Here is a 24,815-nt window from a genome sequence, read left to right on the forward strand (position 1 = left end):
ACGTTCAATGGAATCTCATTTTCCCTCGCCCACTTCCCCTTAGCTCTGGGAACACTCTTATTTCCTGGCATTGAAATTATTGGCTAGCGGTTTCCTGCTTTTCGCCTCTCAGTCTCCTCGGGCCGGGTGCACCAAGCAGTGAGGTTCACAGGAGTGAGCTGGCCGGGGTGGGCTCTGCTCCTCGGTGCAGTGTCGCTGCAGCCCAGCACCGACTCCCTGCCTGGTCTCTCTTCCACCCGCCCCGAGCCGAGCGAGGAGGAGCCTAACCGTCCTCTTCCCGGGTAGAAGGGGATTGTGGTGCGTAAACAGGATTAACTCTCTCGCCCCCAGCCGCGCAGATCCGCAGGCGGCCTGCGGAGCCGGAGCGCGTCCGTCCCTGAGCGGAGCAGCGTGGCCGGGGTGCGGGGGATGGGGCAGCCCCGGGCCTCGCTGCGGTCTTTGGGGTGCGCTTCCACGGCCAGAGGCCCGGGGGTCTGCAGCCTCGGGAGCGGCGCTCGGCCAGCCGGGGCGCAGGGCGGCGACGGCGCGGGATCCTAGCCGCCCCTCCGCCACCTCCCTCTCCCTCCCCGCGCGTCCTCTCCGCCCACCGCGCTCCAGCCTCCCGGCCGCATCCCGCGCTGTCCTCCGCCTGCGGAGCCGCCGCCCTCCCCGCGCCCAGCTATGGGGGACCTGCCGGGCCTCGTGCGCCTCTCCATCGCTCTGCGCATCCAACCCAACGACGGCCCGGTCTTCTATAAGGTGGACGGGCAGCGCTTCGGCCAGAACCGAACCATCAAGCTGCTCACCGGCTCTTCCTACAAGGTGGAGGTGAAGATCAAGCCCACCACGCTGCAGGTCGAGTGAGTGCAGGCGCGCGCCGCGGCTGCGGGGTCCTTCATGGGGTGTTGGGGGCATCAGGGGCGTAGAGCACTGAGGGCTTGTCCCTTTCCCTGTCCCTCTAGCTTCGTGCCGCACCCTGTGGGCCTCGGAGGGTTGGGGGAAGAGGACAGCTTCCTGAATCCCTAGGTTCCCGCTTTTGCTTTACCCTTCTCTTACCTCTAGGCTCACTTCCCTCCACCCTTTAAAACTGTGACTGGAAACCAGGGGTTTTCACTTGCAAATTTAAGCAATTCTCAGCCCTTCCGCCCTGCCTGCCGGGCACCCCCCACCCCCAAGGCGGCCGGGCGGGGCGGGTGGGAGAAGCTCGCTGCAGATGGGCTCACCTACCTATAGCAATCTGGATTCTCTCGACACCTTAAACCTGGCATCCTGCCCCCTTGTGCCCGCGAGACTGAAGGAGGGAGAAGAGGCTGAGGTGTAAAGGCGGGAGGCATAGGTGTTCCTGAGGCTTCCCAAGAGATGCTCCCCGCTCCTCCATCCATCCTCTAAGGTAGACCCGGGCTAAAGGAGTAGCCACAATCAAAGGAAAACGTTTTCTGCTGAGGCCTAGGTTGTTTTCCTTGCCTAGTGTTTGGTTTTTTGTTTTGTTTTGTGCTTTGCTTTTTTCTTGTTTCCTTCTTTTTCTGCTGAGTTGTCTTCTGGGTTTAGCAACATCCTTCAAACAAAAACATGGATTTGGTGCATTCCTGGCGAGGATCATCTTTCTTGCTGTCACAGACTGATGCACCTACTAGACCTCTAGCTGGAAAGTCAGTAGCTCATGGGAAGGCCCAGTGCCAAAATCCTTGACCTAAGCAGGTGTGAAACCAAGAATGAAAGGGAGAATTGAAAGGACCCAAGTTTTTGTCATCTATTAGAATGAGTGGGAGTGAAGGGGGAAGAAAGAAGAAGGGGAAAGTCTTTGAATCCACCTGACTCCTTTTACACCTTTAAAATGTGAATATCCCTTGGAAGCCCCCCCTCCATGGGAGAAGCATGCTGAAAGTAGACTATAGACCAATGATGACCACTCAATACCTCTATTGCAAATCACAACACCCAAAAGGAGAGAGAGAGAGAGAGAGAGGGAGAGAGAGAGAGAGAGAGAGAGAGAGAGCAAAAGGGAATTTCCTGCCATAGAGGCGGGATGGGGGGGTGGAGGGAATGGGATGGGGGTGGTGGGAGGGAAACTGAGATCATTGGTGGTGGAGAATGGGCACTGGTGAAGGGATGGGAAGTCAAACATTGTATGAGTGAAACATAAGCATGAACGTTTGCAAATCTGTAGCTGTACCTCATGGTGATTCATTAAAAAATTAAATTAAATTTTTAAAAAATGTGAATATCCATAGCATGAATTCTGTGAACCCGTGCTGGCTCCCATGGTAGACCTTAATTCAAGGATCAAACTTGGTGGTGTGGTGCTCCTGATTCCTCTATCAGTGTTTCCCATGTGCCATGCACCCAGGAAACACATTTCCCAGGGCTCTTACCTCTACATAGTTTCCAGACTTGCCTTACCTAGGACTTCTTTTCTTGAGTTTTCTGTTCTATTGACCATTTTATTTAGGGTTCTCTGACTTTCAGGCTAACCTACAAATGAACAGCATTGTCCCAATGAAACAACTTTTTTCTAGTTACATTTAAACTTTATCAGTGGTTTCCCAGTGCTCTCAAACAGTGGCTCTTAAACTTCAGTATATAGCAGAATCATCCAAAACAATTGTTACACCATAGATGACTAAACCCCATCCTGGAGTTTTTTATTTGCTGCTTTAGGGTGGGTCTTAAACTTTAGCTGTGTAGTTAGTTGATAAGTAACTCTGAGACTGTTAGCCTAACTGAAAAGAATGACACCATGAAAACTTCTGGTGGTGTGACCAGCTTGAGGAAGACATCGACCATTTGATTTTTGGAGCAGGAAAAAAAATAATCATTAGGGAACTAGTTAAGTGGTTCTCAACTGTACCCACATAATAGAATAACCCAGAGAATTTTAAAATATGTATATGCCACCAAACCACACCCCAGACCAAATGAATCCTGGTATTTGGGATTTGAGATAAGGGTGTGTATAGGTAGGCTCTCACTATCTCTACAGATGAAAAACTAAAGAGGAGGACTGTTAAGAGTCTAACTTGACCTTTTCTAAAAATATTGACTTTGTTTCAGAGAATAAGTAACTTGCCTCTAAAACTGTGGGTCACATAACTAAATGTGATAATTGTGTAAAAGTGTATTGAGTGGGCTGGAGAGATAGTACAGTAAGCAAGGCAAAACCCCCAGTTCAATCCCAGGCACTCCAGATGGTCCCCAAACCTTCCCAGGAGTCATCCCTAAGCACAGAGCCTGGAATAAGCCCTGAGCACTGCTGGGCTCTATGCCTCTAAAAAAAAAAAATCTTGAGCCAAAAGGGGTTGCCAGTGAAAAGACTAAGAAACCCTAGTCTAGAGACACTGTCCTCCCGTTGTTCATTGATTTGCTTGAGCAGGCACCAGTAACGTCTCCATTGTGAGACTTGTTGTTACTGTTTTTGGCATATTGAATACGCCATGGGAAGCTTGCCAGGCTCTGCCATGCAGACAGGATACTCTCTGTAACTTGACAGGCTCTCCGAGAGGAACCGAGGAATCGAAACTGGGTTAAGACACATGGCTACTTAATTGGAAACCTCAAGCCTCCATAACGCTCAGAACTTTCTGCCCTACTATGGTGTCTTCTGGCTAAAAGCCAGAGCCTTAGGGGTCCCTTTCATAGAGTCGGAGAGCAGATCATGACAAAGTTCCAAAATTAATTCTACCATGTGTGGTAAACTCAAGTCCATTGCAGGAATATTTCCATTGGCGGTGTGCTCGTCCCACTGGAGCTGAAGTCTAAGGAGCCTGATGGGGACAGAATTGTTTATACGGGCATATACGACACAGAAGGTGTGGCCCCAACAAAGAGTGGAGAACGACAACCTATCCAGATCAGCATGCCGGTAAGGCCCGCTTGGGGGTGTCAGGGCAAATGGAAATCAGAGAAAAGAATATTACTCTTTCCCTGTAAGAAAAGGTATAGGGGGCTGGAGCGATTGTACAGCGGGTAGGGTGTTTACCTTGCAAGGAGCCGACTTGGGTTCAATTCCCAGCAACCCATATGGTCCCCCAAGCACTGCCAGGAGTAATTCCTGAGTGCAGAGCCAGGTGTAAGCCCTGAGGATTGCTGGATATGACCCAGAAAGCAAAAAAAAAAAGTATAAAATGAAGTGTAAAATATCATTTCAATTCATGATTGCATATTGAAATCAATTTTTCCATAATGCCTCAATAATTAATTAACCTATGCTTCTCCTACAGTCATTTTCATAGTAATTTCTTATATAGCAAAAGAGTTAAGACTTCATGCTTTCTAATCTAGCCCATTGGTCTTTCCATTCTTATGACATATTGAATTATTTAAGATATGTTATTACATAATGTGTTGTATATTTTGTAACCTTATTGAATTGAACAAAAAATTTTGTTTGATGATCTTCAGTTTTTCAGATAATCATAATTTACTAATTAACATAACTCTTTTTCTGATTTTTTTCTGTCCTTATTGTATTGATTTATATTTCTAGAATAATGTTATTTACTAAGGGATAAAGGAGTATCCTTGTCCTAGGGTTTTTTAAGTACAACATAAAGTTCAAATATTCTTTGAATTAAAGAATATTAATCTCTTCATTTCTATAAACAAAATTGAGAAATTTTTAATTTTAAACTAGAAGTTGTATAGATTTGGGGGCCAGGGAGATAGTATAGCAGAAAGGGGCTTGCCTTGCATGCTCTGTCCCTGGTTTCCAGAGCCTCCTAGGAGAAATCCCTGAGCAGAGAGCCAGGAATAAGTCCTGAGCACTGTTGAATGTGGCACAACACCAAAAACAAGATATTTGATTCCATCTATTTTTTCCTATCTATGAATATAATTGATCTCTGATATCTAATGTAAAAATTATATTAAAAACTTTCAAATATAAAACTTTGTATTTCATAAAATAAAACATAAATATCATGTATTAATTCAGTATGCTAATGTTCTATATGTATATTATACATACTATATTGTTTTGGGGGCCACATCCAGTGATACTCAGAAGTCATTCCTGGCTTTGCACTTCAAAATTATTCCTGGCTATGCTGGGGGATCATCTGGGAACATAGGGATCAAATCCTGGTCAGGCCCTTGCAAAGCAAGTGCCTCCTTGCTGTGCTATCTCTCCAGCCTCTATATGTTATATTTTTGTTTAATTTTTATTCATATAAAGTGCATACTCAGAGAAGAGTAGTAAACAAACAAACAAACAAACAAAAAAGAGTAATAAGCCATGGGTTCAACCCCTGGCACTGATCATGCTCCCTGAGTACTCTGACTAGACCCTAGTACCACTCAGTATGGCCCCCAAACCCAAACCAAAACACAAACAAAATAAATATCACTTTATTCATGAAACTTCTAATCTAGATGAGGAAAACATACTAAGTGCATAATTACCAATATCAAAGTAAGTAATAATTAGTATCAAATGTAGGAGAAACATAGAGGTGCCCTTGGAACAGGTAACTCATCCTCATCTTAGGTTTTGAGGAACGGATTTCTTATGAAAGAACTAAAAGAGCCAGAGTGATATTACAGATGGTAAGGTAGTTGTCTTGCTCATGGCCAAAACAGGTTTGATTCCTGGTCCCCCATATGGTCCCCTGACCACTGCCAGGAGTAATTCCTGAGTGCAGGGCCAGGAATAACTCCTGAATACTGCTGGGTATGACCTAAAAACCGAAACAAAACAAAACAACTGAGAATGAGTAAGATTCAAGGGAAATGAGAGGGACTGAGGAAAAGAAGCTACCAGTGTCAAGAGTTGGGCGATTGCTTAATGTGTTCAAGTAAGAGAAGCTCAACATTGCTAGTGCTGACAATAAGACAGAGCCTGGCTCAGGACAATGTTGTTCAGGTAAGCAGGAGTTTGATGGGGCTAGAGAGATAGTCCAGTGCACAAGGCCAACTTGGGTTCAATCCCCAGCACCCCATATGATCGCCCAAGCCTCTCCAAGAGTGATCTCTGAGTGTAGAGCCAGGAGTAAGCCCTGAGCACTGACAGGTATGGAAAAAAAATACATGAATTTGATGTTATAAGACCCTCTTTCTTTTAGATTTATCCTAATCCCTAAAGGAATTCATTGCAGTTTTTATGTCAACTGTGATATACAATATAGTGACAATAAAAAAAAACACAATTTTAAGTGTACAAGTCACAGATCTTAACAAATGAGCACTCTGGATTATCATTACCCCAACAAAAATATAGAGCGTTTCTTTTATCCCTTATCCCCCAAATTACCCTCATGCCCATTTGAAATCAATCCCCCAACCTAGCCCACCCTAGATTGAGCTTCATGTCTCAAGAACTCAGTTAAATTAAATCACACAGTTTATTTCATCTGACTCTTTTTACTTTGAATAATGTTCTTGAGACTTATCTATTCTGTTGCATATATGAGTAGTTCATTCCTTACTTCACTGAGTCATATCCCATTCTGTGGATACACTAAATACACTCTAAGTCTCTTCATCCCTTTACTTGCTATTTCTTTCTTTGTTTGTTTTGGAAACCTCCTTTTATTAGAGGCCCTGGAGCCACAGGCTACAGAACTTGGCCAACCAAACCAGATGGTTCAATACGAGGGCGCAGCAATGCAGTGCTGCTTGAGTCCAGCATGCTGGGATCACCATGTTCATAAAGCCATGCAATGACAAAGATTGAAGTGAGTGAGGCCTTGTGCATGCAAGATATGACCTCCAACTCCTGAGCTCTCTTTCCAGGTTTTTCACTTGCTCTTTGAACTATTCCTTGAAATGGTAAAAACATTTGAGTATAAGGATTAGTGTAAACAAGTTTGCACTTATCTTGAGTAAATATCTAGAAAGAGGATAATTGATGAGTCACAAGGTAAGTACATGTTTAACTTTGAAAAAAAAACAACCTGACTGTTGTGCACTTAATATGTCTATTATTAATCTATTAATCTATAAGAATTTTTTGCATAGTTAATTATGTAACAATCTTTCATATTTGGAAAATCAGAAAACCCTGATTTTCCAAATATAAAAAATTCAAAAATACCAAGCAACTTTGTATCATGGCTTATATTGAAACCTTAAATTTGGGTAGCAGAAATATTCCAGTTTTGCTTGTTTGAAATTATGTTGACTATCCTTGGACCTTTGCATTTCTTAGCGATCTCAGGATGAACTCATCAGTTTCTCCAAAAGTTGGGGTTTTAATTACATTTCATTAAATATATAAGTTGGACATATTTAACATTTTAATATTGAACTTTCCAATATATACATTTAACTCTCTATTTAGATCTTTGATTTCTATTTATTGTGTATTGCATCATGCAGCATGCTCTATATAGGGAATATTATATTTCATACATATTTGTTAAATTTACCATTAAGGGCATTATTTTTTCAGTGATTAAAATTATTATTATCACATAGATTTTTGCATTTTTGGTGTTTTTTTTTCTTTTTGGGTCATACCTGGTGATGCTTAGGGTTTACTCCTGACTCTGCACTAAGGAATTATTCCTGGAGGTGCTCAGGGGACCATATTGGATGTCAGGGGGATTGAACCTGGGTTGGCTGCTTGCAAGGTAAATACCCTACCTGCTATGCTATTGCTCCAGCCTCATATTTTTTTTTCAAATGAGCATACATCTCACATTGCTAAGGGTTTTTCCTTATGGTGAGAATTTTTAAGATTTGCCCTTTAGCTACTTAACTACTATATACGATATATCACACAGTATTACTAGTGACAGTCACCAGACATACATTCACAATATTTATTTTATGCTTAAATCATGCTACACTGCTGATTTATGTATGTTGAAGCTAAACTTAATTACATTAATTTTAATAGCTTTTTTTTGTAAATAATCTAGGATTTTTCTGTATATTTATCTGTAAATAAAAAGTTTCTTTTATTTTTTTCCAATCTCTATTTTCTTTCTGGCCAGAGTGATGACCAGTACATCCAGTATAATGTCCCTCCAATGGAAAGACAAAACATCTTTCTTTCTTCCTTCCTTCCTTCCTTCCTTCCTTCCTTCCTTCCTTTCTTTCTTTCTTTCTTTCTTTCTTTCGTTTTTGTTTGGGGGCCACACCTGGTGATGCTCAGGGATTACTCCTGGCCCTGCACTCAGTAATTACTCCTGGTGGTGCTCTGGGCCCATTTAGGATGTGCCTAGATCTGCCCTGTGCAAGGCAAGTGCCCTCCACACTGTACTGTTGCTCAGGCCCCACGAAATATTTTTCAGTACCAAGTACAGTGTTACATGTAAAATTTTTAGTAAAATTCCTTTTATCATAGTTGTATGCTTGCTTTTGGTATTAGGGCAATGTTGGCCTGAGAAGAATTGGAAGAATTGCTTTTGCTTCAATTCTTTGGAGAAACTTAAGAAAAATAAAAGTAATAGGATATCTTTGAAGGTTTGTAGTCAGTCACCAGCAAGAAAACAACTAAACCTGGAATTTTTATTTCAAAAGAGATTTTCCATTACTGTTTCAGTACATTTGCTTTCAGTTGACCTATTCAGATTTTTATTTCATTTGATTGGGAGATGTATGTTCTAAAATTTTTTCCATATCTTCTAGGCTCTCCAACTTCATAGCCTAAAGTTGTTCTTGGTGTCTCTTGTAACTTCTCCCCGTTTAACTTCGGGTCCTATTTATAATAGTTTTCTCTTCCTTTTCATTTGTGAACATAGCTAAGGGCTTTCCAATTCTGTTTTCTTTCAAGTACTAGCTCTTGATTTAATTGATGTTTTTATTATCACTTTGATTAATATTTCATTTATTTCTGTTGTAATTTTTCTTATTTTCTTCTTTTCTTAGTACCTTAAGGTGTGAGATTAGGGGTTTTTGTTTTAGCTTTTCTTATTATTTCTTTTCTTTTTTTTTTTTAGCTTTTCTTATTTTTTGATGGGGCTGGAGCAATAGCACAGTGAGTGGGGCGTTTGCCTTGCATGAGACCGACCTGGGTTCGATTTCTCCGTCCCTCTCAGAGAGCCCAGCAAACTACTAAGAGTATCCCACCCACATGGCAAGCTCCCTGTGGCATATTCGATATGCCAAAAACAGTAACAAGTCTCACAATGGAGGCATTACTGGTGTCCTCTCAAGCAAATCGATGAACATGGGAGGACACTGCTACAGAGCTATTTCTTGATGTAAGACTTGTTTCTTGTGTTTTGCTGTGAACATTCCTTTCAGCACTGCTTTTGCTATGTCCCATCTGTTCTGATAACTTGTGCCATCAGTCTTGTGTTTCCAGGAGTTTTTAATTTCCTCTTTTACTTACTCATTGACCCAATAGTTATTCAGTAGCATATTGTTAGGTCTTTAAATATTTAATTTTTCCCACTTTGTTTTTTTTTTGTTAGAGTTCTAGTATTACTCCATTGTGACCCAAAAAGAACTTGGTATAAATTTCATTCTTCATGACTTTATTGACACTTTTTTCTTGGTCCATCCTGAGAATAATCCATGTGCCATGATACTTTCAGCCCTCCCGTTGATCGTCGATTTGCTCGAGCAGGCCCAGTAACGTCTCCATTGGAGACTTTGTTGTTACTGTGTCTGGCATATCGAATACTCTCGGTAGCTTGCCGGGCTCTCCGAGAGGGGCGGAGGAATCGAACTCGGGTCGGCCATGTTGGCCGCTTGTAAGGCGAACGCCCTACCCGCTGTGCTATCGCTCCAGCCCTGTGCTGATAGAAAAATGTTTATTTGGCTTTAGGGTTTAGAGAGACCTATACTTTTTTTTCCTATTTTAGATCTTCCAACTGCTCTTTAAGAGCATTGTTTTCTTGTTTATTTTTTATTTGGTTGATCAGTCCCCTGGTGAGAGTGGGGTATTTAAGTATGCTTTTGCTAAAATCTTGCTATTGATCTCCCTATTCTGACTTGTGAGAGTTGTTTTATGTGTTTTGATGCCCCTTCCTTTGGTGCTTTTATGTTTAAGATCTTTTGATATTTATTGTCCTTCAGTCATTTTCTAATGTCTATTCCTACATCTTATTACCTTTCTTTAGTTGAAATCTGTTTTGTCTGATATAAATATATCCATTGCTGACCTCTCTAGGCTACCATTTATCTGTTTGGTTGTTTTCCAACCTTTTATTTTGACCCTTTGTTTATTATTAAAGTTCAGGTGGTTCTCTTGTAAACAGCAGAGTTGGGTTTTGTTTCCTTATCCACCAGGTGGTCACTGTGTGTGTGTGTGTGTGTGTGTGTGTGGTAGATTCAGAATATTGATATTTAGTGAAATTATTGACATAAAAGAATTTATTGCCATTGTGCTATGTGGAGTCTGGGTATTTTTGTAGCCTTATCGTTGGTATTTGCCTTTTATGTACTGATTAAGTACCATTTTGCTTTTCATGTTTGTTTTGTTTTTTTTTAAGTTTCTTGAAGTTACCCTGAAATTTACCTCTAGAGTTGTAAGCCAGTATCCCATTTTAATAAATCTACTTCTTTATTTTGGGTTGGGATTACACCCTGAGGCACTCAAGGCTTATGTGCAACTCTGTGCTCATGGATTACTACCATAGGGGCTTGGGGACCACATGCAGTGTCCAGTAGTGAACAGGATTTCTCACATGCAAGGCAAAAACCGTAACCCCTATACTATCTCTCTACCCTCTCCATTAAGTTAAAGCAAGTGAATTTCTAGTTCATTATGAGACCTACTATTACTCTCCTTCTTTCCAACGTTTTATGTTAAAAGGTCACGGTCACGGTCCTCCCGTTGTTCATCGATTTGCTTGAGCGGGCCCAGTAATGTCTCCATCATGACACTTGTTACTGTGTTTGGCACATCGAATACGTCACGGGTAGCTTGCCAGGCTCTGCCGTGCGGGCGAGATACTCTCGGTAGCTTGCCGGGCTCTCCGAGAGGGGTGGAGGAATTGAACTCTGGTCGACCATGTTGGCCGCTTGCAAGGCAAACGCCCTACCGCTGTGCTATCGCTCCAGCCCATGTTGAAAGGTAGATTACTATTTCTGAACGGTATTATTTTTACTTTAATAGAAGACTCTTTAGTATGTTTTACAGAGCTAATGTAGTCAAATGAATTCCTTTAACTGTTGCTTGTTTGAAAAAGCTTTTTATCACTTCTTCAAATCTGAATGATAAAGCTAGTTAGAATATTCTGATTAAATATCTTTATACTCAATCCATTCCCTTTTGGACTACAGAGTTTTACTTGAGAAATCTACTGAGTCATGTGGGGGTTCCCTTACTCATTATCTGTATTTTCCTTTTGCTGTCTTTAGAGTTCTCATTCTTTGATTTTTTTTAACTTGGGGTGCCTCCTGAACAGTGCTTAAGGCAATTTCTGGCTTGATGATTGGTGGTCACTCTAGATGGTGCTTGGAGACAGGGCAGTGCTGGGAATCGAACCTGGGACTTCTGCATGCAAAGAATGTACACCACCCTTTTGGGCTACCTCCCTAGCAACTTTCTCTTTGATATTTTTGCCATTTTATTTATGGTGTTTATTTGACATGTGGCTATCTGGATTTTTATTTTGTTTTTTCAAACTCTCTTCTCAGTTTGGATAAGTTCTTGGATATTATTTCTTAAAAAAAAAAAAAGAAAACTTTTGCCTTTTTTTTCTTTTCTCCTTCTAAAACCCCTGTAATCTGAATGTTTTTCTTCTTGGTATTGTCCCATAAATCTATTATTTTATCTTCATTCTTAATTTTTTTCTTATTTTTAATGATGGCTTTCTGCCTTATCTTCAAGATCGTTCATATTTTTGGTTGGGGGGAGGAGACCAAGGCATACTTAGTAGTACTCAGGGTTTACTCCTGGCTCTGTGCTCAGAAACCATCTGTCTTGCCAGGAATCGAACTGAGGTTGGCTTCATGCAAGACAAATACCTAAAACTCTGTATCATCTCTGACCCAAGTGCATTTATTTGATCTTTAACTTTTTCTATTGTTGAATGCCCCCTCACCTATTTTTTTAAAGTGAATTGCCATGAGATATACAGTTACAAAGCTGTTTACTATCAGACTTCAGTCATACAATATTTCAATACCCATCCCTCCACCAGTGTATATTTTCTACCACCAATGTCCCCAGTATACCTTCCACCACCCCACTTGGACCCCTAGCCTGCCTCTATAATAGGCACTTCCTTTCTCTCTCTCTCTGTCTCTCTCTCTCTTTCTCTCTCACCTCTCTCCTCCTACCTCTCTTTCTCAAGATGCCATTGTTTTTGGTCCTTTACCCACTTTCAGCACATTATCTCCCATCCAGAGCGACCAGTTCCAACCATCATTGTCATACTGGTCCTTTCTCTGATCCAACTGTCCTTTTTCCCAGCACTTGAAATAGGCTTCCAACTGTGGACAGGTCTTCCTGGCCCTTATTTCTACTGTCCTCGGGTATTAGTCCCATACTACGTTTTGAGCCCTCTTTTGTATTTTTCAGTTCAATTACTGTATCTTTTTTTTTTATTTCAAGTTAAAGTCTTTATTGAGGCAGGGAGTTTTTTTCAGTTAAAGTCTTTATTGAGGCATGAGAAAAAATGATGTCTTTGCATAAAAAATAAAAACTTTTTCTAAAATATTCTGCTCCTTCTTTTCTCTAGACTGAGATCATCAGACTTAACAGAGAAAGACTGGAGAGGGACAGACTGTGTGTTTTCTTTTTAGATTACACATCTTTAAGTCAGTACCTTATAAATATACCAACTACTGTATCATTTTAGCTCAATAATATTATTTGAAATTTTTATTACTTTCTTGGTCCTCATTCTTTATCTTTGTTCAAGCTCTCTTCCATTGAGTTCCTTTTTCCAGTGAGCATCATTAGGATTGTTACTTTGAAGTCTTCATCAGGTCATTTTGAAAGTTCTGATGTGCTTGGAGTTATTACCAGGCTTTTGTCTTCAATGAAGGTGAATTTCTCCAATACTTTATTATGCTTGGTGCAATGTGATGCCTAGCTAGCTGTGAAAGTATATGCTTATGCAGGCCTGAGTGGTAATCAAGGGTTCAGGATCATGGCCCCCAGTCAGTAGCTATGTCTTTTAGTTTATATGGACCTGAAGACAGCTGGGAATTTGCAGTCACAAGTGTCCTACCGCAACTATAGCTCTAAGGTTGAGCCAACCTGAATGTCAACCAAGGTCCTCGAATGCTAGTACACAGCCGCAACTGTAGTTCCAAAATCAAGTGGCCCTGGGCATCAACCAGGGATGTGCCCATAGCAGCTGTGACACCAAACATACCTTCTTCACTACCAAATAATTCCCCCATGTGAGCATCTGGCAGCTGCTGTAATGCCAGGTTTAATGATGCAAACAGGGTAGTGCCCTGTGGTCAAAAGGACGCGGTAGCTTTCTGTGGTGCCAAAGTTGCGAGTGTTTTTGGCAACACCCATGGCACCAAATTTGATCAGGCCTGGGGTGCAGTAATCAAAAATCACAGGTTCCCAGGTGCCACTCTGCACCCTATTTATGCAGATCTGTGCATTGACCAGGAGTTAGTTGGGAGTAATCTGGGATTACTTTTCATTAACTTCAAATGAGCCTTGGAGGGACCCAGAGTTCAAGATTGCCTGTCCTGGGTGCATCTGGGCACCAAATTTGAGCAGCCCCAGTTGGCAGCCAAGGATGCACAATTTCCAGTGCCCCTTGGCAGCTCTGTGACAGATTTGAACAGGTCTGTGTGAACACCAAGGCTAACCATTTTAAGTGTCCTGAAGCAAGTGTGAACCAATGCAGCAGAAAGCAGGAGTTCAGTCTCAGGAGCATTTCCAAATAAAAGGGATGCACAGTCATAGCTATTTGTTAAGTTTCAATAGACCCCAAGTATGATTTGGCAAGATCCTGAATACCCAGAAACACCTGTGCTTCAAGATTGAGTGCTTCAAGACTGGAGTGATAGCACAATGAGAAGGGCATTTGCCTTGCACGCGGTCGACCTGGGTTCGATTCCCAGCATCCCACATGGTTCCCTGAGCACTGTCAGGAGTAATTCCTGAGTGTAGAGCTAGGAGTAACCCCTGTGCATCGTCAGGTGTGACCCAAAAAGAAAAAGAAAAAAGATCGAGAGGGTCTAAGTGGAATTAGAGGCTCAAGATCGCCAGTGCCAAGCAGCCCTCAGTCCTTGCTGCCAGTCACTACAGGCTTGGGCATAAGTAGGAAACAAACTCAAGTGGAAGCTTCTCACTGTGCTTTCAGAGTCCATGGGGTACTTTCTGACATTTGAAGTATATCATTCAACCCCCAATTATTCTGCTCTTAGCCTGCAGTGGAATTTTCTAGGATTTTGCCTTAGATTCTGTTACTAAGAAGAGAGATCCAGGAGACCAGAGTAGAGCCCAGTGACAAAGTCCCTGACTTGAAAACATTGGGCTACACTTGTAATCCCTAGTGCCACCACATGTACTGAGCATGCTCCCAGCAACTCTGCTTCCTGGAGACCCCAGAAGTTGCCAGAGAGTGTGCTATCTCCAGACTACCACAGCCAGGTGTAAACAAGGCTGGCAGGCAAAATGTAGTAGCCCCCTTGGTGAGCACCATGGCAGATCATATGAGCTTCATAACAGATGTTTTGATGACCTCAGTGAGCACCAGGCACCAAAACAACAGCAAAGGGAAGAGGGAAAAGAGAAAAAGATTACACAGGCATCCTCAGCATTGCAAGAGGTCACCTAGATGCCACCAGCTGGTCACTGTCCCTTTGCAGTTTGCAACTCGTATGGTCATATTGTAAGAGGTCACCAAGATGGTGCCTGCTGCTGACTCTGACCCCTTAGTAGCCTCTAATTTCTATCCTCCCATTTACTGCTGTAAGGACCAGAACTGTAGGGTTGGGTTGCTGGCGTTTAGGATCACTCCCTGTGCCCTGAAACAAACTTAGATGCCTTAGGAATCTCTACTTGGTGGCATCTTGTGTCACAGTGGGGTTTCTTTCTCAGTATGGCCATACTGTGTCTCCACGCTCTCTGGAGCTCTCCTGTGTGTTTTTCACTGGGGTTTCAGGTGTGTTTCTGTGATTCATCTGAGTGTTGGTATAGATTTTCCAGTGATGATTGGAGGATGCAAGCTCAGGTTCCCCCTAGTCAGTCTTGGGCCTGCTCCCGGATTATTGTCTTTCTCTATCTAGCATGTCATCAGTGTTCCGAGATTCAAACTCTCATCTTCCCCTCAGTGTGTAGCACCTGATCTCTGCTCAATTTTCCTCATTTTCCAGTTGCTGCTTTTCTAGCTACTTCTCTTTTATCAGTACAGTTTAGCAGTGAGCCAGAGTTTAATTTCTCCTGTGATATGGTAATCATCCACACTGAGGTTCTGCTAAATTTCCAGTCTTCCCTGTCCTTCCCACTGGCTCCCTAAGTCAATAATGTTCCAACTCCTTAGGTTTGAGAACATGATCAAGAGAGAAAGGAATTTAGGGACTGGAGTGATAGCACAGTGGGTAGGGTGTTTACCTTGCATGCAGCCAACCCGGATTCAATTCTAAGCATCCCATATGGTCCCCTGAGCACCACCAGGAGTAATTCCTGAGTGTATGAGCCAGGAGTAACCCCTGTACATTGCCGAGTGTGACCCAAAAAGAAAAAAAAATTTAAGAGAGAAAGGAATTGAGAAATCTTATTCCATATGATTGACTTTTTAAACGATTGACTCATCAGCTGTTGTAATAGGTACCCCTTGAGTTACCTCCCATACTACCTCATTCATGCCAGGAATTATGGCAGAGTTAATATTATAGTTGAGGTGTCATCCTTCTTCTGATCTTTCACTTCTAGCTCTAAATCTCAAAATTCCCATCTGGTCTGTCAGCCCTGAATGCTATCTTCTGGCACTTCTGGCAACTAAAACTGTCATTTTCTTCTTTCAGGATTGTGGAATACTCTACATTCCTCCCCTCCAAAAAGCCACAAAGATCATTCATAATTTTTGTGTTTGAGACCTATTTTTTAACATCTCTCAATTTATTATTTTTCCAACCGTTAATTTATTTTTAAATTGCTTACTTATTTTTATTGAATCACCATGAGATAACAAAGTTACAAAGGCTGTTCAAGATCAGGTTTCAGTCATACAATATCCCAACACCCATCCCTCTACCAGTGCACATTTCCCACCACCAATACCAGTGTCCCCAGTTTTCCTTCCATCCAGGCAGGCTGGCTCTCTCTCTCTCTCTCTCTCTCTCTCTCTCTCTCTCCCCCCCCTCTCTCTCTCTGTGTCTGTCTCTCTGTCTCTTCTCCCTCTGTGTGTGTCTCTGTCTCTCTCTCTGTCTCTTCTCTCTCTCTCTCTCTTTCTCTGCAATATTGATACCAAGAGGTTTTATCAGTTCCTTTACCTATTTTCAGCACACAATTCTTATCCAGACTGGTCATTTGCAACAGTGAAGACCTATTAACAGTAACTCTCTTCCAGTTTCTCTGCTGTTCTTAACCACATTTACAACCTTCAAGCAGTTTCTGTTGATATTTTGTCATAGTTTATAATGATCTGTATATGCATCACTTAGTAACTCCACTCCACCAGTTGTTCCCCTTATTTAAAACCTGACAGTGTGGTAGTTCTAGTTTCTGATAATGTGGTAAGACATTTTGGTGGGAAAGGAAGAGAGAGAAATAAAGGCCAGTGAGAAGGCCTTTGCTATCTTAAGTTTTGACATCATATAAAATGAACTGGGAGCATTTTCACAGAACTCTGAAGCAATTTACATTGCATTCGACTTTGCTCTTACTTGAACAGTTACTCTAGGGGATGGAGAGACTACATATGGTCCCCCAAGCCTGCCAGGAGTGATCTCTGAGCACAGAGCCAGAAGCCAGAAACAAACTGAGCACACTTAGGTTTGGACTCTTGCTCTAGAGGTCAGTGGGGATAGCTCAGTTGTATTTGGCACCTATATTGCAAGCAAAAGGCTATAAGTTTAACCCCTTGGGCCATTGTATGTGCTGAGCATGATCCTGGTAACTCTACTGTTTGAGCATGGCAGCTTTGCTGTGATCCCTGGAGCCAAAAGAGCTTTTTACACTAAATTTCTGCAAGTACCACAACAAAAGAAGTATGGCCTCACAACTAAAAGATGTGTGAGCAACTTGGCAAGAAAGTGTGAGCAGCATAGCAAACACAGATGTGAATGCCACAGCAACCCAGGGTGAACACCATAGCCAGAGTGTGTCCCCCAGCAAACTTTACCTGGCCAGTCCTTTAATCTGATGGCCAACCCTCGTGAGCAGCACAGCTGATATTCAGGTATCACAGATAGATACGAGTAATGACCCTTGGTCATCACAACAACCACCATCACAATGAAGGGAAGGGATAAGAAGGGAGGGGGCGGGAGTTATTCTGATAAATGCTGATTACGCTTCCTTTGCTGGATTCACCTATTTTATTGGTTGGATTTACTTGGGCAGCTCAAGATTTCCTCATTTTCTGTGAAAATATTGTTGTAACAGTAAAGCTGGAAACACTGGTGACAAAAGTCATAAAAGCATGTGACAGAGTCTGTAAGCCTTTCATTGTCACTGTCACTGTCCTTCCATTGTTCGTCGATTTGCTCAAGCGGGCCCAGTAACATCACCATTGTGAGACTTGTTACTGTGTTTGGCATATCGAATTCATCACAGGTAGCTTGCCAGGCTTTGCCATGTAGGCGAGATACTCTTGGTAGCTTGCTGGACTCTCCAAGAGGGGTGGAGGAATCGAACCCCGGTCAGTCGCATGCAAGGCAAATGCCCTACCTGCTGTGCTATTGCTTCAGACCAAAAGCCTTTCATTAATCGAATAAAATTTGAACTTAACACTAGAGCTGCTGATTGATGAGCAATTATTTTCTAAAATTTTTCCCCAGAAAATAAGTTTCAACCTATTACAAACAAGATAGCTATGTGTGATAAAGTTCAAACAAAACATTATGCCATCATCGTTCATTATCCATTGAAGACAATGAGCTACTGTTTCCTCTCAATGTGGAAATCAGGCACATGTTATGGAGCATTTCTATTAAAATTTTCTTCCATTGAGACAGCATATTGCAAGATCAAATAACATACCAAATCATTTCAAATTTAACAGCGACCTAAGTGTCTAATATTTTTTAAATAATTTGACTTTAAAAGACTATGCTGTTTAAATTATTGGCTAGAGAAAAGAAGCAACCCTGCTATTCCTTCTTGTCTCCAAAATATATTTAAGATAATTTGAAGGGTTATCTGTCAAAATTTATCTCCCAAAAATTTTGTGAATAAAAAAATTAAGCAAAGACTTAGATTAAATCTAAAGGTAAATTTTGAAATTTTTATTATATGCAAAAATTTCTGTCAATAAACAAATTTTAACTAAATGACTATTTAAATTTAAAAGAAAATGACAAATGAAAATATTACTTGCAACATGGAGGATATCTAAACTGTCCTAACTGATTTTGACTACAGTTTACTCCTGCATTTTGTAACTTTCCACTGTCCTCTGTTGCCCGCTGAATCTAAACTCAGGAAGTAATCAAATGCCATCTGACATAGGTAAGTAGGGGTTTTTTGAATCCTTTGTTCAAATTACAAAAGTCCTTGTAATTAATGAAGCAAGCAAAATGATACCAAGTCCTATTGGCTCTGACCCTCTACTTAAAAGAGAAATGTTACTTGTCTTTTAAAACGATCAATTCTCCATTCAACCTTATAAAGACAAAATTCAAATGGAGAGTCTGTCTGTATAAGTCATCCCAATATTCCTGTTTTGTTGACTTTCCCATAGATGTGCATGTGGAGAATAAAGGGCAGTAGGTACCGGTGCTGGTTATGAGCCGGACATACGATAAAGATTGTTTTAGGCATGCACTCCAAATATAAAAGTTAATCCTCAGGCCAACTGTATTTGGTCTAGCATTTTACAAGATCTGTAAATTCAATAAACAAAAATTTATTTGAAATCATGAGAAAAAATAACCATAAAATGGAAGGAAGAAAAAATATGCAAAAGTAAATATTTACTATTATTAATTTTTAAAAGTGTAATGTGGAGCTGGAGAGATAATACAGTGGGTAGGGTACTTGCCTTTCACACAGCTCACCCTAGTTCAATCTCCGGAATCCCATGTGGTCCCTTCAAACACCACCAGGAATAATTCCTGTGTGCATAGCCAGAAGGAACCCCAAAAACATCACTGGGTATGGCCCAGAAAGAAGCAAAAAAGTTCAATGCCAATTTTCATTGCCACTTAGTACCATTGTTCTTTGATGCTAACATACTTCTTTGTGAAAGAATAATTTTTTTCAATTATGTCTTGAAACCTGGCCTTATTTCTGGTCTTTCCCAAAAAGGACTCTATCTCCTAGAATCAAGAGTAATGTTGGGGCTATGGGGAGAATTCAAAGAGATGGAGTACATGCCTTGTATGTGAAAGACCCCAAACTTGGCTCCTGACATTGCATGGTCGCTAAGCACCACCTGCTTAGACCTGATGTATCCCTGCCCATGTATAAACTTGCCAAAGTTTGCCAGAAATGGTCCTAAAATACCAGAGGAAGGCCTCTAAATAGAAAACATTTTAAATAAGTAATATTAGTTATAGGATACATTTTTAGTCGACATCCCTTAATCAGAAATCAGATTAAAGAAAATTTCTTCTATTCCAGTTTACTGAGAGTCTTTGTCTTGAATAGACATTTAATTACCATCTGGTAATGTTTTTCATCTAGTGATATTGTTTTGTGGCTTTTCTCTTTTTGTTAATCTTCTGGGTAACAGGGAATTTCAACATTAAATAATCCTTAAATTCCAAGGATAATCCTCTCAGTTCTGGTGTGGTGTCCCTAGTATACAATGAAACTGATTTACTAATATTTTGAGCTATGTTATAAACTAAGACTATAGGAATATTTTACATAAATCTGTGGGAAATATTTTCTATAATTTCCTCATATAATATATGTATATATGCCTTATATCAGGTCACGGTTCTCCCGTTGTTCATCAATTTGCTCAAGGGGGCCCAGTAATGTCTCCATTATGAGACTTAATTGTTACTGTGTTTGGCATATCTAATACATCGCGGGTAGCTTGCCAGGCTCTGCCGTGCGGGCGAGATACTCTCGGTAGCTTGCCAGGCTCTCCGAGAGGGGAGGAGGAATCGAACTCAGGTCAGCCATGTTGGCTGTGTGCAAGGCAAATGCCTTACCCGCTGTGCTATCGCTCCAGCCCATGCTTTATATATATATATATATATATATATATATATATATATATTGCTTTTTGGGTCACACCCGGTGATGCTCGGGGGTTACTTCTGGCTCATGCACTCAGGAATTACTCCTGGCGGTGCTCGGGGGACCATATGGGATGCTGGGAATCGAACCCAGGTTGGCCGTGTGCAAGGCAAACACCCTACCCGCTGTGCTATCGCTCCAGCCCCTAATCTTTATATATTTAAGCTTTACTTTTTACATACATATAATAAGGGGAAACTACAGGAAACATCCTGTAAATATTATGTATATTTTCACATACATATACATATAATTCAGATTTTGGCTTGAGTAAAAAGTTGACTTCATAAAATAAGAAGTTGATGGAAGAACTTTCCTCTGTTGTGTGAAAGAATTTATATAAAGTTGTTATTTTCCCTTACCTGTCTAAAGTTATTGATTAAAATCATTAAATTTCTTTCTGGGAATATTTTGGGGAGCATCGCATCTGCAAGCGCTTAGGGCTTAGTCCTGGCTCTATGCTCTGTGGACCTCGGGGAATTGGGGGATTATTTGGGTGCCAGAGATCAAACAGGCAAACACTGTACCTGCCATACTGTTGCTCCACCTCCCAGTATCTTTAACTACACATTCAATGTCTTGATTCTGTACATGTTTTTAATAGTGTATCTTTCAAGGAATTTTCCCATTTCATTAATGAATATTTTTAAAGTTTCCATTTTGAGTTCTAAAGACCTATAGCCTCTCTTTCATTTTTGATATTTGTAATTTTCTTTCTTTTTATTTCTTCTCAGCTATGCAATGGTTTATCCATTTATTGCATTACATTATTTTATATGAACTACACCTGTGCTGCTGGAACAGGGGGTAGGGGTGGGGTGGTGATGTGATATAGACCTGAGGGTTTGGTGCTACAGTCTGGCAATTCTCAGGGGTCACCAAGAACACATTTGGTGGTGCTGAAGGTGTGTGTGTAGTGCTGAGATTAAATTTATGACATCATATGCCAGGCATTTGCTCTACCACTTGAACCTCTCTCTTTTCGACTCCTGAGTTTTTATCAATTTTAAAGACTTTTAAAAAGCCAACAAATTTCAGGAAGCAGAGAAATAATGCATTGAGGGGCCAGAGAGATAGTTCAGGAGATAAGACACTTGCCTTGAGTGCAGCCAACCTTGATTCAATTCACAGAATTGTGTTTGGTCTCTCAAGCACCTCCAGAATTGATCCCTGAGCACAGAGGCAGGAGTAAACCCTGAGACAGCTGGAGGGAGGAAAGGAGGAAGGAAGGAAGGAAGAAAGGAAGGAAGGAAGGAAGGAGGGAGGGAGGGAGGGAGGGAGGGAGGGAGGGAGGAAGGAAGAGAGAGACGAAGGGAGGGAGGGAGGGAGGGAGGGAGGGAGGGAGGAAGAAAGGGACGGAGGGAGGGAGGGACGAAGGGAGGGAGGGAGGGAGGGAGGGACTGCCATAAAGGCTTAAGGTCACAGTTCAAATCTTGTTGTCTCACATGCACTGAACACAACAGTGGTTGCTCTTCCATATGTGATTCCCAGTCCAGAAGTAATTTCTGCCAGATATATGTAAGCACCACAAAAAGGTGCCCCAGGCAAAAACTAAACTGATGTGTGAGCAGCACAGCCAGGAAGCATGATTCCTGGCAAGTACATGCGTGAACACCATAGCAACCTCTGATAAGCACAAGAACCATAACTTACATGTTCCCAAGTAAGCGCAAGTGAAGCGGGAACCTTGGTGCACACTGCAGCCCATGGTGTGAGCACCACAGCTTGATGTTCAACCCTGCAGAGCATGGCCAACTGAAAAGGGCACAAGCACTGCACAGTCATCAACAACAGGAAAGAGAGGGACAGGGAGTAGAAAGGATATATTAGTTCTTCTGGCTGGAACTATGGTATAGCAGATAGGGCATTTGTCTTGCACGCAGCCCACCTGGGCTTGACCCCCAGCATCCCATATGATCCTCTGAATATTGCCAGGAGTGGTCCCTAAGTTTAGAATCAGGAGTAACCTCTGAACATTGCCATGTATGGAAAATATATATATATTTTTTTATATATATTGGATTCCATCACTTTTTCTTTAAAATTTTTCTATTTTGTTTGTTTTGCTTCTAGTTTTTATTTTATTTACCTCTATATAGTCCATTGCTTCCAGGAGCTTTTTTGTAGAATCTTTTAAGTTTTTCTAAACACAATATCATGTCATCCACAAATAGCGAGTTTGACTTCTTTTTCAGTTTATAAGCCCTTAAGATCTTTCTTTCTTTTTTTTTTAAGATCTCTTTTCTTGATTAATTGCTATGGCTAGAACTTCTAATACTAGATTCATTAGTAGTGGTGAGAATGGCCAATCTTGTTTTGTGTCTGATCTTAGAGGTAGCTTTCCATTTTCACCATTATGTATGGTGTTTATTGAGGACTTGTGATAATGGCTTTAACTGTATTGAGGAAAGATTCTTCAACTTCCATTCTTTTGAATTGTTTATTGTGAGTGGGTGTAGGATCTTGTCATGTTTTCTCTACATCTATCGCTATGATCATATGATTTTAAATTTTTCTTGTATTGATATGAATACAATAAAATAAATTGTATAAATAATAGAATAGAAAGTATTCTATTCTATTCTGTTTTATTATTTTTCTATTTCTATTTTATTTTATTTTGGGCTGGAGTGATAGTACAGCAGTAGGGTGTTTGCCTTGCACGTGACTGACCTGGTCGGCGCAGGTTCGATTCCTCCATCCCTCCTCGGAGAGCCTGGCAAGCTGCCGAGAGTATGTTGCTCTCACAGCAAAGCCTGGCAAGCTACCTGTACATATGCGATATGCCAAACACAGCAACAAGAAGTCTCAAAATGGAGACGTTACTGGACCCGCTTGAGCAAAATCAATGAACAACGGGAGGACAGTGCTACAGTGTTACCTCTATAAAATTGTGAATGGACTCAGATTAGAAGGAATTGACTGCAGCTGTAAGAGATGATGCAGAGCAACTGATACTCTTGGTGCCTGGTAGGAATATAAAATGGCCGGTCACTTAAAAAGAGATTGATAGTTTCTTATAAGATTAAAACATAATAAAATGCAACTTTATGAAACACAGAACTTTGAGGCTGGCGATATTTCTGACAGACTGAACACATGCTTTGCATGCAAAAGGCCACAGTTCCACCCCCCAGTGCCACCCAGTCCTACAAGCACCAGTGGGAGCAACCTCTGAGCAAGAAGCAAGAGTTGTCCACAAACACAGCAGGTGTGACCCCAAAATGAACATTAACAAAAATCCCCACAGAACTTGTCCTATCTGTTCAGCTTAGAAACATGGTAAGTTTATTTACTAACAAACTAAGAAGAGGACAGGTCTTAGAGACTTGGGATCCAGCAGCAGTAGACTTGTCATGGATACTAATTTATACTACATTTATTTACCAATAAAGTGACATCATGTTTCTGTTAGTAAATAGTTTCCAAGTCAATGGACTTTTAGACCACCTATTCTTGGTGATTCTACCATGTCTCCAATAGGGAAAAGTGGCCTTATGAACGATAAGTATTACAGTGGGGATTCTATTGGTTATGAGGCCATAGACAGTGTTTAAAGCAAGCTCTTCAAATTCCTCGTTTGTTACTGGAGTACTCCATAATTTGATGTTTCCTTCCTCACTTTGTGGTGCCCTGCAGCTTGTAAAGATACTGTGACAAACTGAATGTCCACATAATCTCAGTGTAGGTAGCTATAACAGAATACCCATGCATGAGTGGCTTAAGTAATTAATATTTCTCATGGTTCTCTAGAACCATGGAAATGCAAGATTGGAAGTCCAAGATGTATAGTGTCTGGTGAGAGGAATCTTCCTTGTTCACTGCTTTCTCGAAGGAGGGCGCACAGAGAGATCATCACTCTGGTATCTATTTTTGGAAGGGCACTGATCTCATTTGTGAGGGCTTCATCCTTATGACCTAATTAGTTCTAAAGGACCTCACCTTTAAATACATCACATTGAGGATTCAAGTTTCTGCAAAATCATTTGGGGATATAGAGTTAGTAGAGGAGGTGAAGCACTTGCCTTGCATGTAGCTACATAGGCCATGATCCTGGGTCAAATCCTCAGTATTAAGTATGCTCCCTTGAGCACCTCCAGAGGTCAGGACTGAAAACAGAGCCAGGAGTCACCCCTGAGCACCACTGGGTGTAGCCCAAAAACCCAAAACAAAAACCAAAAGATGAATTCTGGGAGGACACAAATATTCTGTTTATAACGGTGCCCTAAATTATTCTGCATGTTATCACATATATGTGTTTGCTCAGCAAATGAAAATGATTCATTAACTCTTTAATCTTTTGCTTACATAGATATTCTGCACATAGATAATAGTTTCTGCATAGTGGTAATAGTTTCTAGAGAGGCATTAGGAAAATTAGGTTCTCTATCTGTTCCTATCATTAGTTGGCAACATAATCTAGGAGCAAGACAAGTATTTAAACTCATTGAATATTCTTTTTTTCTGAGGACAAGCCACCCCCAACTGTGCTCAGGGACACACTCCTGGCTCTGTGCTCAGGGAACAAACCCCCAAATCAGCTATATGGACTGTAAGTTGATTTACTCACTGTCCTATCTCTTTTGTTCATGAATATTAATCTCTTGTC

The 24,815-nt window shown here is 41.2% G+C and overlaps 1 protein-coding gene across 1 annotated transcript in view; it reads left to right on the plus strand.

Moving 5' to 3' along the window:
• The first annotated feature begins 239 nt into the window (after positions 1-239).
• The window catches only part of CNRIP1 (cannabinoid receptor interacting protein 1), a 30,722-nt gene continuing 6,146 nt past the window's right edge, over positions 240-24,815 (plus strand). The window contains exons 1-2 of the mRNA XM_056123437.1: positions 240-839; positions 3,688-3,838. Of these exons, the coding sequence (XP_055979412.1) occupies positions 661-839; positions 3,688-3,838 (330 nt within the window). The 5' untranslated portion in view covers positions 240-660. The remainder of the gene's footprint in view (positions 840-3,687; positions 3,839-24,815) is intronic.

This window comes from Sorex fumeus, unplaced genomic scaffold (assembly GCF_029834395.1).
Source record: "Sorex fumeus unplaced genomic scaffold, SorFum_2.1 ptg000006l, whole genome shotgun sequence".
In the NCBI taxonomy this organism is placed as follows: domain Eukaryota; kingdom Metazoa; phylum Chordata; class Mammalia; order Eulipotyphla; family Soricidae; genus Sorex; species Sorex fumeus.